This window comes from Parasteatoda tepidariorum, chromosome 3 (genome assembly GCF_043381705.1).
Source record: "Parasteatoda tepidariorum isolate YZ-2023 chromosome 3, CAS_Ptep_4.0, whole genome shotgun sequence".
In the NCBI taxonomy this organism is placed as follows: Eukaryota; Metazoa; Arthropoda; class Arachnida; order Araneae; family Theridiidae; genus Parasteatoda; species Parasteatoda tepidariorum.
The window spans coordinates 89449060-89465647 of NC_092206.1; the positions used below are offsets into that span (position 1 = coordinate 89449060).

At 31.7% G+C, this 16588-nt stretch overlaps 1 protein-coding gene and 1 long non-coding RNA gene across 3 annotated transcripts in view; one reads left to right on the top strand and one right to left on the bottom strand.

Annotated features, from left to right (window-relative positions):
• The window catches only part of LOC107440300 (zinc finger protein 585A), a 36136-nt gene extending 19748 nt beyond the window's left edge, over positions 1-16388 (top strand). Inside the window, exons 2-4 of the mRNA XM_043050065.2 lie at positions 3336-3680; positions 3786-4186; positions 13468-16388. Coding sequence (XP_042905999.2) covers positions 3336-3680; positions 3786-4186; positions 13468-15369 — 2648 coding nt within the window. The 3' untranslated portion in view covers positions 15370-16388. The remainder of the gene's footprint in view (positions 1-3335; positions 3681-3785; positions 4187-13467) is intronic.
• On the bottom strand, positions 6323-9333 carry LOC122270885 (uncharacterized). 2 transcript variants are annotated; one of them, XR_006226038.1, is made up of 3 exons: positions 9097-9333; positions 8451-8592; positions 6323-6434 (listed from the first exon to the last, which is right to left on the bottom strand). It is a non-coding gene; the product is annotated as an uncharacterized lncRNA (long non-coding RNA). The 2 variants fall into 2 exon arrangements; XR_011636456.1 differs by having other exon boundaries at positions 6804-8592.
• Positions 16389-16588: the final 200 nt, after the last annotated feature.

The following is a 16588-nucleotide window of genomic DNA, read 5'->3' on the forward strand; positions in this document are numbered from 1 at the left end:
GGGTTAAAGTCCTCTGACCGTCAGGCTAGCCATGGGAGCTTTTCCTCTCCATGAAACGCAAATGCAGATTAGTTCCATCAAAAAGTCCTCTTCGAAGGTGAATTTCTCCCCAATACTTGATCCAAGAGTTCTCTTGTCTTCTGGATTAGGTTCAAAATTACAAGTCTACGGAGTTGAACATTGGTAGTCGTAAACCCAGAATTGGGTCGGCTGTTCAACGCGGTTATAAAATAAAGCATTTACCTTTGTCAAAATGACAAGTTCTGATAGAAAATCGAGTTATCAAGAGCATTGTGTGTTTTGATATTATTGTGAAAGTAGTTCTAGAGTGATGATGAGATTTAAAAACAATTAACCCTTTGCACTCGAGAGGTGATTGTCAGTCACCACTGTCACCTGTAAATTACCCACCACTCTAAATGTGATTTTTTTTCACACCTTAATGTTAAGTTACCACTTCATTCAGTTATCTCCGGGTATTATAAGGTAAGTTTGCAAAAAATCTTTTAAAATGTTATTGGTTGAGACTTTGAAATGAGACTTTTTATATGACCCCAGAAGAAAAAATCCGGACATACAGACTTATTTTCTGAATCTGGTCTTTAAACTTTATGTCCGGATTTTTTTTTCTGGGGTCATATAAGAAATCTCATTTACAACTATGGTCTAAATGGGCTACATCCTCCAAGTAGGGAAATTTCTCCCAATATTTATTGATCAAAGAGTATCCTTGTGTTCTGGATTGGATTCAAAATTGCAAGGCTACGGAGTTGAACATTTGATCCCAACCCAAAATTGGATCGGTTGTTCAACGACGGTTATAAACTATAAAATAAAATAAAATATGGTCCCCCATAGGAGTCATGGTGGTTTAAGGGATAGAACATACGCATCCAATGAGGTGAACTGGGCTCGAATCCTAGCAGTGGCTGAAGGATACGAATTCCGTACCCGGATCGCACCGATCACAGTGCTGAGGTAAAATATCCGCAGTGATAGACGGGTCATGGGTTAAAGTACCCTTCCGTCAAGCTAACCGTGGGAGGATTTCCAGATTTTTCTCTCCATATAACGCAAATGCGGATTAGTTCCTTTAAAAAGTCCTTCATGAAAACAAATTTCTCCCAAGACTTGATCCTGGAATTCCCTTGTCTTCTGGATTGGGTTCCACGGCTATGGTACCAATGGGCTAAGTGCTCCACAACGGCAAATTTCTCCCGATAATTGATCCGGGAGTTCCCTTGTCTTCTGAATTGGATTCAAAATTGCAAATATACGGCGTTGATCATTAGCAGTCATAAACCTCAAATATGGATCGGCTGTTCACCGGCGATTATACTACAAACATAACATAGGCCGAGAGAGACACCGAAAGTTTTCTAAGTTTCTTCCGGTTTTAGTCAGCTTGTTATTGTTTACTTTCAGTCAACCATCCATTTATACCCTATCCTCACCTGACTGCAGTGTAAGCATTCAGAAATTCAATATTAAAACGAACATATTTAAGTAAAAACTATGAGAAAAAATGAAAATATTCAGATATAATTATTTGAAATATAGAGGTATATTTAACTCTTTTTTCTTTTTTTTTGTATATCAGGGTTTTATATTATATTTCTATACAGTTTTATAACCCGAAGAATATTCTGAAGTAAAACAGAAGAGTATGAGAGAATGACTATGAAGAAGGTGATCAGTCCAATTAAGTGGTTAGTTTAGGTAAGATCATTGATGTGTTAAGCATACTTTGGCCGTTTCAGATACAACTTAATTTTTATGTGATGTAGGGATATTATCCCAGAAAAATGAGTAAAATCGTTTCAGGAAAAATTATTTATTTAAGTAAATATTAAATAGAATATGGCAGCATTCGAAAATATTAAAAAAAATGGAGGCCCTTAAAGGAAAAAAAAATCCTTCGCTTAACATCGAGAGTTTCTGTTAAGATAGATATTCAACGGTAGGGCGATGAATGCGATTTATAGAAACATATCATAGCCAAAAATAAAGCTCCCCCCCCCCCATAATCATTATAAAATTTGGAAACAATTTGGTGAATGCGAAACACAAATACAAAGAAGAATCGAAATACAAAGTAGAATCAATAGTGCAAGTAAATGTTTTTATGGATTAAAAAAATATTTAAAATCAACTACTAAAAAGAGATACTAAACTGTTAATTTATAAATGCTTAATCAGACCTATCTTAACATATGCCTCAGAAACTTGGACAACAACACAGAAAGATGAGAATTCCTTGGGAATCTTCGAACGTCGGATCCTAAGATCCATTTTTGGGGGCAAACAAGTTGATGGTACTTGGTACAGACGTTCAAACTCAGAACTCTATCGGGCCCTTAGAGAGCCTGATGTTGTCAAGTATGTAAAAATTCAAAGAATTAAATGGGCTGGTCACATCATTCGAATGAACAGAGAGCGTCCGACAAACATAATCTTTTCGGCTCAGCCCATCGGATCAAGGCCCAGAGGTCGACCAAAGCTGAGATGGGCCGACTGCGTGGAAAGAGACTTTTCAGTCTTAAAAGTCTCAAACTGGAAGACAACTGCCAGGCAGAGGCAGGCCTGGAGGAAGTTGATTGAGAAGGCCAGGGCCCACCCGGGGCTGTCGTGCCATTGAGGAAGGAAGGAAGGAAGGAAACACAAAAAAGACTCTTATAATTAGTATAGCAATGCAACTGAAACATTTTTATGGTAAGAAATAAAGAGTTATAAATAGATTTTTCCTTTCGTTTTTGTCGCGACAGTGAATTAATGAGTCTTCATTAGTATTCAATTAAATAGTTAGCCGTTACATTGATTGTTAAGAAAAGAATAATATATTTTTTATTCGTTTTTCATAAAATGCAACGAAAATAAAATAATTAGTTTAGTTTATTTAAAATACAGTTAAGAATGATTAAAAAAATAAGTTTAAGAAATTAAAGAAATTTTAAAAGCTAGGAAATATGTATCGCCTATTGTGGCATCACAAAGACAATCAATTTATCAGATTGCTGCACCTATCAATCCAGAAAAATTAGAAAGAATACAATTAAGTGCAACCAGAATTATCACTGGCCTCAGTAACTGTTGCCCCAATAATATTGTTTGAGGATATGAGGCTGATCTGCAACCCTTGTGCCTAAGAAGAGAGACTAACATCTCAAAGTACATCGCCAAGCTTAAGAGCTATGGCTCCCACAATAGAACGGCATTATTTTTATCAACACTCAACAAACAATCAGAGGCTGAAAAGTGACAGCCCTCTTAGTTTGATGGAGAGCCAGGCCCTCTTTTTAATCTATTGACACCTAATACTTCTCTATGTAATGTAGTTTTTAAGGATGACTTAAATATCGATTTTACCAAGCAAAATGAACAACCGGAGTTGCTACGTCAGCTGGCTCTCGAGGTAATCAATAATATCCTTCCCGGAGCCTTGGTCGTCTATACGGACGGAAACAAGTCTGACTCCGGTAGCACCGGCAGTGGTGTTTTTATGAGGACAGGCGAAGGAGAGTTCAACCGCCGACTTAGAAACCTGGACCATGCCTCAGTCTTTCGATCAGAGTTAATTGCCATAAATGAGGCCTTGAGCCTAGCCATGGACTCTGGCGTACCTGACATATGGATATTAACGGATAGCAAGAGTTCAATTCAATATATGAAGAACTGGCCAAGTATCTTGGAAAATTTGGGACAGGAAATCGTTATCAAATTGACTACCTTGTCTCAGATCGACTCGGTGCTCTTGCAGTGGATCCCCTCCCATGTGGGTATTTAAGGGAATGACATTGCTGATCGGCTTGCCAAGGAAGGGGGTGAACTTGCTACTCCCCGTTCCTCTAAACTACTAGTGTCTGAGGTTCACTCCCTGAAGTTAGCTAGGGTAAATTCAGCGTGGAAGCACCCACCAGATCATGATTGGTATGTCGTCAAATGCCCCGGATTATCCCTGCAGTGCACTTGTCCTAGATTTGCTCAAATAGCTTTGTCAAGACTTAGGACCGGCCATATAAAGTGTTTGACCTTCAGAGCGATGGAAAAGACTTATGCCTATTGTCCTTGCTCGGCCATCGCTTCTGCATCTCATCTTCTGGATTGCATTGGTGCCTCTATGAGGCAACTGATGAGTGATGGAGAGACTGTCTATGACTTGCTGATGCGACATGATCTTCTGGACTTGGTCTAGGGTTCTAGACCAAGGGAATAAGCAACAACAACAACAAAAACCATTAGAGGAGAAAGGAGCTCCCCTGTTTGAATAGCACTATATCTTGTTCAAATAACAGGTGGCATTCTTAGACTCTGTAGAAGTGGAGTTCTTTCTATAGACAAACTATATGTATAGTTATGAAGCATTATTTTGAAGTAATCATTTAACTGCGACTGTTTAAATTAACTCTACCGCTTCAAGAAAAGCGTGACGTAATTTAAAGGCTTTTCATGTTGGCGATCGAAATGGGCTACAGGTGGCTTAGAGCAGAACTCTCTACCTATGGCAACACTTCGCATGCTTTCACCATTAGTGTGTGGAAAGTCAAAGAAGAAGGAAGTACGTCTGTTTCTGTCTTGATTTTATAATAGATTAAAATCTTTTTAGTTAGGAAACTATATGGAAATGAAAACTACATTATACCTAGTTCTAAAAGAAAGCGCCATGGAAATCCCGTCTTCTCCAGATGGCGCATTCGAGGGTTGCGATCGCTTATGGAAGATGGGTATCTTAAAATATTCTTGCCGCCAAGGTATATATAAACATATAGAAATTTCTATTTTATATACAAATATGTTACAATTTAGGGATTGTTGACACTGAATGCGATGAACTAACTTGCGATCATCGTTGAGAGAAAAGGATCATTAATTTAGGCTCTCATTCTTCCTCGATAGCAATCAGAGGTGTGTTAAATGTATACTGTGATAATAGTTCTTAAGGACACAAAAATAGAACGTGCTAGAAATTCATGTTGGAATTCTGAGACACAAAAGAGAACTTCATTAGTCACATACATTTACTCGCAGAAAATCTCCCAAACATTTTCTAAATGGCATCTTCAAAATCGCAAAGGCGGTTTTCTACATTGCAGTATGAATGCTCTCTTAAGAAGGGGATAAGCTATTATTCAGTACCCTTATGAAAAAATCGAGGTATCAACGAGGTATATTTTAAAGGTATAAAGGAGGTTGTTGTTTAAATACGTCGTAAAGGTTGAAAAGGGTGCAAATGAATACCTCAAAATCAACCTCAAATATACCTTAAATATACCTCCAGAGGTATATATGTTTCAGCCTGAAGTATATTTTGTTACACTTGTGGAAGTATTTATTCAACAACCTAAGGTGTGTCATTTTACACTTCAGGTTATTATAAATCAACCTCAGGTGTATTTTGTTCGACTTCAGGTAATTATTTTTCAACCTCAGGTATCTAATTTTATGCTTGTAGAGGTAGATATTTTTCAACCTATGGTGTGTCATTTTACACTTCAGCTTATTATAAATCTACCTCAGGTGTATTTTGTTCGACATCAGGTAATTGTTTTTCAACCTCAGGTATATAATTTTATGCTTGTAGAGGTATATATTTATCAACCTGTGGTGTGTCGTTTTACACTTCTGGTTGTTATAAATCAACCTCAAATGTATTTTGTTCTACCTCAGGTAATTATTCTTCAACCTCAGGTATATAATTTTATGCTTGTAGAGGTATATATTTTTCAACCTAAGGTGGGCCATTTTACACTTCTGGTTGTTATAAATCAACCTGAAGTGTATTTTCAACAATTGGAAAGGTTATTTTTAATTAGCGCCATGTGTTCCATGTTCTACCTTAAGTTATTATTTCGTAACCTCAAGTATATATTTTTGTATTTTTAGAAGTATTAATTTATCAACCAAAGATGTTTTTTTTAGCACTTACGAAGGTGAGGTGTTATACGGACCACCTAGTTTATTAATTTTTAGACTCACTATATAAAAAATATAATATATATATAAAGATATTATATATATTATATGAAGAATAATGTACATTACATTTTTTTCACTAGTAGAGATCATTTATCAACCTGAAATTTTTAATATTAAACCTTCGGCAGTAATTGCTTCTTTTGTTAAGCTATAAAAGAAAGTTTCAAATGCATAATTCTTCTATAATTTTAATAGATTGATTTAAATCATCTTAAAATAACACTTATCCAAATTCTACAGTTAGTAAAAATTATTTATGGGAACTCATACTCGTATTTTTAGAAGATAGTTGTCTAAGGTGCTTGAATTTTTAAAGCTATAAAACTACAAATTTAAATAATTAGTCAGCTGAAATTCAAAGTACTTTTATTTAAAACTAAAATTTCACTTTTTTTACAAACCAACAAAATTATTTTAAATACTGTTTCCGTCTACATGTTGAAACTTGTAATTATTGGAACCTAAAAGGAAAAAAAATATAAATTAGTAAGAAAGTCATATTTACAATAATAGTGGCAGGTCTTAAAATATTAGAAAGTATTTTTTTTATCATTTAAATTAACTGGATGAAATTAATTTTCCTTTTCAGATAAATATCTTCTGCCATTTCTATTCAATCCTCGTAGCTAAAAAGCATGACATGTATCACAGCCACAAAATAAAATACACTGAAGACAGTATTACCATTAACAACATTTACAGAAATTCAAATATACAGGGTGTTTATAAAGTCTCGGACCCATTTTGATGTTTAATAACTCATAAAATAATAAAGATAGATTAAAATTAATAACATAAATGGTTAGATAGACTCAAAAACTTTCATGAACCTTGTCAATGAACTTCCACGTGTGCCCCCTTCGTCGCACGGAGAATATCAAGTCGATAGTCAATTTCACGCCAGGTAGCGGCAAGCATGTCGGCATCCACAGAGGCTATTGCGGTTGTAATTCTGGCTTTTAGGCCATCAATGTTCGACACGATCCTCCTGTAAACATTGTCCTTTATAAATCCCCAAAGAAAAAAGTCCAGCGGCGTTATATCAGGTGATCTGGGTGGCCAAGGAATTGGACCTCCTCGCCCAATCCATCTTCCTGTAAAATGGTCATTCAAAGAACTACGAACGATGATACCCCAATGAGGTGGTGCACCATCTTGTTGCAAAAAGACATGTGGCTGAAGCTCTTCTAGTTGTGGAAATACGAAGTTTTCCAACATGTCTAAGTATACGACTGATGAGATTGTCTTTTCTGTAAAAAAGAAAGCTACCTCTCGTGAAATTGACTATCGACTTGATATTCTCCGTGCGACGAAGGGGGCACACGTGGAAGTTCATTGACAAGGGTCATGAAACTTTTTGAGTCTATCTAACCATTAATGTTATTAATTTTAATCTATCTTTATTATTTTATGAGTTATTAAACATCAAAATGGGTCCGGGACTTTATAAACACCCTGTATAATTCCAATCTTATTATGCAATTTTAACACTTTTTATTTTTCTATACATCTGTAACATTATGGTACTTGTAAGTTTAATAATTAGATTTCCTTCCCTTTCTTTTTTAAAAATCTTTAAACTCAATAAACCTAGTCTATATTTTTCAACTTTTTGTCAGACTTCATGAAACTAGCAGCTTTTTTTTAAATTTTTGACGCTGATTCTGAAAAGGACTTATGTTATTGTCAATCACATCAGAGTTTCTTAAAAAATAGTTATTTTAATAATTTTTAATCAATGTAATCAAGAATCTACAATCGTTTAATAAATTAAAATTTTAAAGTTATGTACCAATTTTTATTCTTTTTTTACACTCAATCGAATAGAACAAATTACAAGCTGATAAGGAGCATTTATTTTAAAGTTGTGAGTAATTTTATGTGAGGAAAATGTCTAAGAGAGAATGATTTGAAATAATACTTTTAAAATAAGTTGAGTATAATATCTCCTATATAACTTATAATACCGAGCAGAATAAAACTAATAGTTAGTTGTTACAAACACTTGTTTAAATATAAATACACATCCCATAGGATGAAACTCAAAATAATGCATATTACTTTCAACAATAAATGTTTTTATTTGCAATTGATTTTATTCAATTCAGGATTAAAATTGCATACTATACTGACTTATTTCTAAAATATTTAAGATTTCCGAAATTCGCACATTTTTGAAGTAGTGAACCATAAACAGCTGCATGAAAAAGCTCATAACCTTGAAACAAATTGTCATATAAACTTGAAATCGGATTTAATTTCATTCTGCCCAATATTCTAATAAGTAATAACAATCTGCTTAGTAAATAATTAACGTGGGTAAAATGCGAGAAAATAACATGTAGTGAAAATAGCAGTTTTGTGATCAAACATGAAGAAGTGAGCTAGTACAGTTACTAGTTTTCAATTATCAAATATCTAGCAAACTATTGTTATCAACAATTACATAAATTCTGTAGTTTATTAGGAGAGATTACTTTTTCTTTTAGGTATAAATTCAGAACTATATCCTAGGGGAAGGCTGAGCAGTAGCTTGCTTGTCTCTTCTTCTGCGCCGCCGCGCATGTGCTATTTACAGCCTAGGCCATCTCAGTAATATCAGGGAACTGTGGATAAGCTCTGTAAATATATATATATATATATAAACAATAATATAAACTTTGCAACAAATATCCAAACGATAAGCATACAGCTATAGTAGAATTTCAAAGCAAAATTGCTATTTTAAAAATCTTTCAATTTTCAATGATTTATTTATAAGAGAAATTGTGAACATTTTTCTCAATTAATCAGCGTGCATACTGCTACGTTAAAACATATACATTTAAGCAAAATAAAAAGAATAGTTCTATTTGACTGAACTACAAACAATAAAATATACTGTGCATAACCTGCTGTAACGATTCACCAGTAATGTTACCCAAAACAGTGACGAGAAATATTTCGGTTATTCTCTCTTATTGCTAAGCCTACAACGATAGCCTCTAAGAATATCCTCCAACTTAAATTATTTAAGATCAGGACGCGTCGTTAAAACAAAAATAATAAAATTTAAGTTTCAAAATTGAAGCATATTTGATTAAAAGTGATAAAACTAAATTAATAAATGTCAAGCACACTTACCGAATTTCGAATAGACTTTCGATTGTCAACACACACGCCATTTGCCGGCTCGCATGGAACTCTGGGAAGTGAGTTAGTTAATATGAAGTGTACTTTAAGCAACCTTAAAACAAGCTTAGGTATAAATAAAATGACTTCAACACCTCAATAAATACCTCACTCTCTTTAGTTGAAATAAGGTATATTTTTTTATACCTCATAAATACCTCAATATCGTTAGTAGAAAAAAGGTATATTTTTTATACCTCGTAATTACCTCACTCTCGTTAGTTGAAATAAGGTTGATTTTTTTATACCTCATAAATACCTCTTTTGTTACAAGTGTAAGAGAAACAACCTCGTATACCTTAAAAATCATCTTATCAGTCTGGATGATTTGAAGTGAATTTAAAACAACCTCAAAATAAGCTTAGGTATAAATAAAATGACTTCATATACCTCAATAAATACCTTTTTATCGTTAGTTGAAATAAGGTAAAAATTTTTATACCTCAAAAATACCTCTTTTGTTACAAGTGTAAGAAAATAAACCTGGTATACCTTAAAAATCTCCTTATCAGTCTGGTTGATTTGAAGTGAATTTTAAACAACCTCAAAACAAGCTGAAGTATATATAAATCAACCTCGTACACCTTAATTACAACCTTTACGAGGTATAATTTTTATTGCTGTTTTCTCTGCAACCTTAAATATACCTCAAATATACCTACCTCAAAACAACCTTAATACCTCCAAAATACCTCAAATCAACCTTAATACCTCCAAAATGCCTCAAATCAACCTTAAATATACCTTAAATTTTCATAAGGGTAGTAGCATCAAACGATATTTGGTCAGTTTCGGAATTGGTAACTGGACAGAGTGAGCTTAGCGCTAGCTTTCGTGAAGATTACTTTGAATTCTATCAATCTTCTTATAACCCTGGCCGAGAGGTATCGCCCGCGAAATGCTCTGATAAGCGTGGAGGTAGCGGGCTCAAATCCCGCCGTAACCCTGGATTATTCTTTGTGATGTCCTTCTCTATTGTGCTATATGTTCTTCTTCTTGACAAATGTTTATAAGCCTTAATTGAGCACACAAGCCTGCAAATATGTGTTGTACCAATAAAACTGTATTGTGCTATCTGTCCATCCACTTGACAAAGGTTTATAAGAGTTAATTGAGCACAAAAGACTGCAAATGCATATTGTACCAAACTTATAACCCTATATTTATCGTGTAATCCGTATCCAAACTTATTCGCCAAAATTAAGTTCTCTTTGGCTTGTTTCAACAAAAGCATTTATTAGAGAAAGCCATTTTCTAGATTGGATGGCGTGGGATTTCATATTTTGTCATGAAAGTTTTAGTTACAAATAATTCTAATTAATTAAAGATAACATGAAATTTTGTAAATATTAATAAACTACATTAAATTTTCTGAAAACACACTTTAGAATTTAAATTGCATGGTTTGTTTTTCTTTTTACGTAAAATTTATGTATTTTTAGAAAATCGTAAACATAAAAATATTTCATTTATCAAATTTTCACTCAGTTTCCTTAGAAATCCTTCGTTTGATCTGTCAAAAATAAATAAGGCAGTTTAATAATAAAATTTCATTTATTTAAATCAAATTATTTATATTTATTTCAGTGACATAATACAAAGTTATCTTTTTTTTCTAGGAAATATATTGCTAATTAAATTTTATTTTTATAAAGTGCTTTATATTCTATTTTCTTAAAAATTAGTTTTGTTTCAATTTTATTAAAAACTTATCTAAACAGAAACTTGTGAAAAAATGGCACAATCCTTATTTTATATTTTGGCTAATATTTGTCATTTTTATTCGCAATTATTGCTTTCATTATTATTCTTTTAGGTTGTCTTAACTATTGAATAAATAACGAGCATGCATACTTTCATAAAAATTTATTCTGTATGCATCACATATATGTGCAAAACAGTTTGTACCCAATATTTTTTTTTATTTAAAATATATAATAAAATTACCATGACAATCCATTGGAAGATAATTCAGATAAGCAATTTAAATACAATTTTAAATAGCTTTATACAGATTTTAATTCGAAGTTAAATTTTTTGATTAAATTCAATTCATAAACGACTTGTATTTTTTATATCTATCTATACATTTTCTCCATTCTCTATACCCTGCTAAGATTTTTTAAGTTAATTTTTAAGTCTCAAAGGGCAAAGCAAACCTTGCATATTTCTTCCGTCTCTTCGTAGAATACTAATATATGTTTTACTTTGTTTCTCTTTTTACTAGGGGATTCCGTGTTGAAGTATTTAGCTAATTCATAAATATTGAACGAAATTGGGATATTGATGTTGTTGCATACCCTGGAATCAATGTGGACAAATTAAGTTAGAGGAAACAATTATGATTTAGTCTTAATTCATATTGGTAAGTTGAAATGCAATTTATTTACATATTCGATAATTATGTATCTAAATTGTTTGTTGTCATTGTTTGTATCTTGTGTAACTATTCTATTTCAGATACTGATCATTTTCTCTGCCGCATCTTCGGAATCGCACACGCAATTTTCTTCAATGCAGTAGGAATACTCTCTTAAAAATAGGATAAGCTGATATACATAAGTAGCGTCCTCTACTGGTCAAAAAATGTCCCAAGAACCTAGAGACGGAGATCAGAAGAGTAGAAGTAGGCAACCGATAGCGTAAACAAACCTCACCGCAAATATTTACTTATTTGTGAAAAAAAATGAGAGATAAACTATATTAAATTTTAATATCTTACTCAGACCGAAGAATGCATTAATTAACCATATTTGTATAAAGAAAAGTTTTAAAAAAATTGTGTTGGATATGCAACTTCTTAAATCAAATTTATAAGTCTGCGTATTCATAATCTCGCACATGTTAAGTGAATTACCCTCGTAGTAATGGAAACAATATAGAAAACGATTTAAAAAGGTTATTTCCATGCAGATCTAATTCATAGATTATCTTAATATGGAAAAAAGTTGATGTGGATGATAAAATATCTTTTTGCTGACCGTTAATAAAATTCGTATTGTGCGTGCATAAATATTTATTTTTAAGAATATTGTGTTTTCTGTACGATTTATATAATCAATAAACTATTCAATTATTGTGTGAAAATTCTCCATGGGTAAAGGAAATATTATTAAAGGCAATATCATTCTATGTAGCAACCCTAACAGCAAATAGTCTCTGTGCAATGTGTATCATAGTTGCAATGATCTTCTAACAGAAAATTATTTTCTTACATGGAAATTTAATGTTTGTATTGATAAATTTCCAATTGTAGTTTATAATTATTCTTCGTAATTATAAAACATTTTACTTCTGTTCTAAAAAATTATACGAAAAGAATTGGTTCATTTCATTGTTTTGTGTTTAATATAGAAATAATTTATTTATGCATTCATTGTGATAAATTAATCAAACAAAGAAGAATAATTTGGTTTAAGTAACACTTTAAACGAACTTTTCATGAATTGTATTATTAAACAGTTAAAAAATGAAATTTCAGATTACTGATTACAGTTGCAGATAATTAAGCTGTGTGTCACTTACATAAAACATATATGTAAAACATGTATTTAAACTCAAGAAATTTAAATTGTGATTTTTCTGTTAACACTGAGAAAATATTTTCTGTATTCAGTTTGTGCAATTTAATACTCGTAAATAGAATTGAACTTTGTTGACTTTCTCGTATTCATGTTAACGAATAAGAGCTTGCTTTTCAGGTGCATGATAAAACATTGGTATAAAAATTGAAAAGTAATTATTTTTTAAAAATATTTTTATAGATAATTTCAAAACTTATAAGTCGGTGAAAGTGAAAAATTTTTTTTTGTCCTTTCTTGGTTTATAATGAACTATATTTCTGCAGTGTCTTTGTGAATAAAATGCTAATGAAATCAAATTTTATAATTTCATGTTCATAATAGTTATTATCATGTTAATATCGTAAAGTAAAGTAATTACATTTAGTTTTGTATCTTGGTATTTTCGACTAAAGAGAAATATTAAAGTTGGTTTTGTGAAAAATAAAAAATGTTAATGTCTGAATATAAGTTAAATTAATGCTTTCACAGATGTACCTATTAATGAATCATATTTCTTCATTACTATATTTTACTTAAGTAAAAATTTAGTCAATTAAGTGACTTGATACAGCATGCTCTTTTTTGTATCATATGTTATTAGAGGCTTAATTTAATTCAGAATACGCATCATTCTGTAAGTAAACCTTATTCGTTATTGTAACAAGAGGTTTTCAGGAAAAAAGTGCGACTAAACACTGTAAAATTAATGCTGGTGAGAAGCCTTTTACTTGTAGTATAGATAATAAGATATTCTCAATAAATGATTATGAATACACACAGTTTTGTTCATACTGGTGACAAGCCTTATTCTTGTAGTAAATGTAATAAGAATTTTTCATGTAAAAGTCATTTGATCAGACACAGTCGTGTTCATACTGGTGAGAAACCGTATTCTTGTAGTATATGTAATAAGAGTTTTTCACGAAAAAGTGGTCTCACTACACATAGTCGTCTTCATACCAGTGAGAAACCTTATTGTTGTAGTATATGTAATAAAAAATTTTCACTGAAAGGTCATCTCACTACACACAGTCGTGTTCATACTGGTGAGAAGCCCTATTCTTGTAGCATATGCTATAAGAGTTTTTCAGTAAAAGGTAGTCTGAAAAGACACAATCTTGTTCATACTGGTGAGAAGCCCTATTCTTGTAGCATATGCTATAAGAGTTTTTCACTGAAAAATAATCTGACAGGACACAGTCGTGTTCATACTGGTGAAAAGCCTTATTCTTGTAGTATATGTAATATGGGTTTTTCACAAAAAAGTACTCTGACTATACACAGTCGTACTCATACTGGTGAGAAACCTTATTCTTGTAGTATATGTAATAAGAGTTTTTCACACAGAGGTCATCTGACACGACACAATCTTGTTCATACAGGTGAGAAGCCCTATTCTTGTAGCATATGCTATAAGAGTTTTTCACTGAAAAATAATCTGACAGGACACAGCCGTGTTCATACTGGTGATAAGCCTTATTCTTGTAGTATATGTAATAAAAGTTTTTCACTAAAAAGTCATCTGAAGAAACACAATCGTGTTCATACAGATGATAAGCCTTATTCTTGTAGTGTATGTAATAAAAGCTTTTCAGAAAAAGGTCATCTGAAAGAACACAGTCATGTTCATTCTGGAGAGAAGCTTTTTTCTTGTAGTAAATGTAATAAGAGTTTTTCACGAAAAAGTTATCTGAAGAAACACAATCGTGTTCATACTGGTTATAAGCCTTATTCTTGTAGTATATGTAATATAGGTTTTTCCCAAAAAAGTACTTTGTCTATACACAGTCGTACTCATACTGGTGAGAAACCTTATTCTTGTAGTATATGTAATATGGGTTTTTCACAAAAAGGTACTTTGTCTATACACAGTCGTACTCATACTGGTGAGAAGCCTTATTCTTGCAGTTTATGTCATAAGAGTTTTTCACACAAACTGAGTCTGAATCAACACAGTCTTTTTCATATTGGTGATAAGCCTTATTCTTGTAGTATATGTAATAAGAGTTTTTCTCAAAAAGGTAGTCTAAAAACACACAGCCTTGTTCATACTGGTGAGAAGCCTTATTCTTGCAGTTTATGTAATAAAAGTTTTTCATTAAAAGGTAATTTGAAAAAACACAGTTGTGTTCATACTGGTAAGAAGCTTTATTCTTGCAGTTTATGTCATAAGAGTTTTTCGCACAAACTGAGTCTGAATCAACACAATCTTTTTCATATTGGTGATAAGCCTTATTCTTGTTGTATATGTAATAAGAGTTTTTCACACAGAGGTCATCTGACACGACACAATCTTGTTCATACAGGTGAGAAGCCCTATTCTTGTAGTATATGTAATAAGAGTTTTTCTGACAAAGGTAGTCTGAAAAGTCACAGTCGTGTTCATACTGGTGAAAAGCCTTATTCTTGCAGTTTATGTAATAAAAGTTTTTCACGCAAAAGTAACCTGACAGGACACAGCCGTGTGCATACTGGGGAGAAACCTTATTCCTGTAGTATATGTAATAAGAGTTTTTCACATAAAAGTCATTTCACAAGACACAGTCGTGTTCATACTGGTGAGAAGCCTTATTCCTGTAGTATATGTAATAAGAGTTTTTCACATAAAAGTCATCTCACAAGACACAGTCGTGTTCATACTGGTGAGAAGCCTTATTCTTAGTTGGTTTTTGAAACATATAAAGTAGTATAGATTGCTTCATAAAATCAACTTCTTGTTCTTCAAGGCAAGTCATTTAAATATTTACTGATCATAAAAAAAATAATCAAAATGAGTAAATCATAATTAAGTTTTTTTTTTATTTTTAAAAACTATTTAACTAAATAATTACTTTCAATAAAGAAATGTGAAAATGATTTTAATTTGTCATTTTGAAATAGCTTCCTAGTTCATTAAAAAATTTTTTTGTCATATTTGTAGTTTGGTTCTTATAATGATGATTCAGCCCATTTTCATTATCTTGTTATAAATATTTCTATTTTTCTATAAAAGGTTAAAATAAAATGCACTTTATTTAATTCTATACTTATACTGAGTATTATAGCATAATGGATAAAGGAATCAAGTTTAAAATTTTCTCAAAGATATTTTTTTTAAATTCTTGTTTTTAGTACAATTTCCATATCTTGTACAAAGTATATTTCTATTTTTTGTTTATAAACAATTAAAATAAAATGTCAATTAAAAAAAATGATAAAGACAATTAAAAAAATCCTTAAAATTGCATTTGCAAGTTTTTTAAGGAAATTCTATAAATTTGTGAAAGACTTTCTTTAAAATTTATTTCATTTTATTTTTTAAGAATTTTTTAAAGCTATTATAATGATGTTCATGTGAAGTGATTTATCGCCACATTTTATGTAAAGTAAGGATGTTCAACTTTTTTTACAATCATGTTCCTAATGTTAAATGATCTATTTTTTGTTGTGTGTGTAATAAAATATTTTTACAAAATAGATAGCTCTCTAGTTGAACATAGTCATGTTTATTATGGTGTAATTTACTATTGTACATTATACGAAGTATAAAAAGTTTAATTCATAAGATTGAATAACCTAACTTTCGTATGGTGTGAGATAATATAAAATGATATTACTCTGCACTATGAAAAGTTGAATTTATAAGGTTGGACAAAGAAATTTTTTTTTTCTATGTGTGTAATAAAATATTCTTACAAAGTAGCATTCTGGTTGTTTGCAGTTGTGTTTATTATAGTGTGATTTACTGTTATACATGATGTGATGAATGAAAAGTTGAATACATTGGGTTGAATAACCTAACTTTTGTACTAGGGTAGGCGTTGCATTTTGAGCCAGTTAAGATAATTGTGGCATCCAGTGGTGAACTTTTACTTACAATGTATGTAGTAACCTGTGACAAC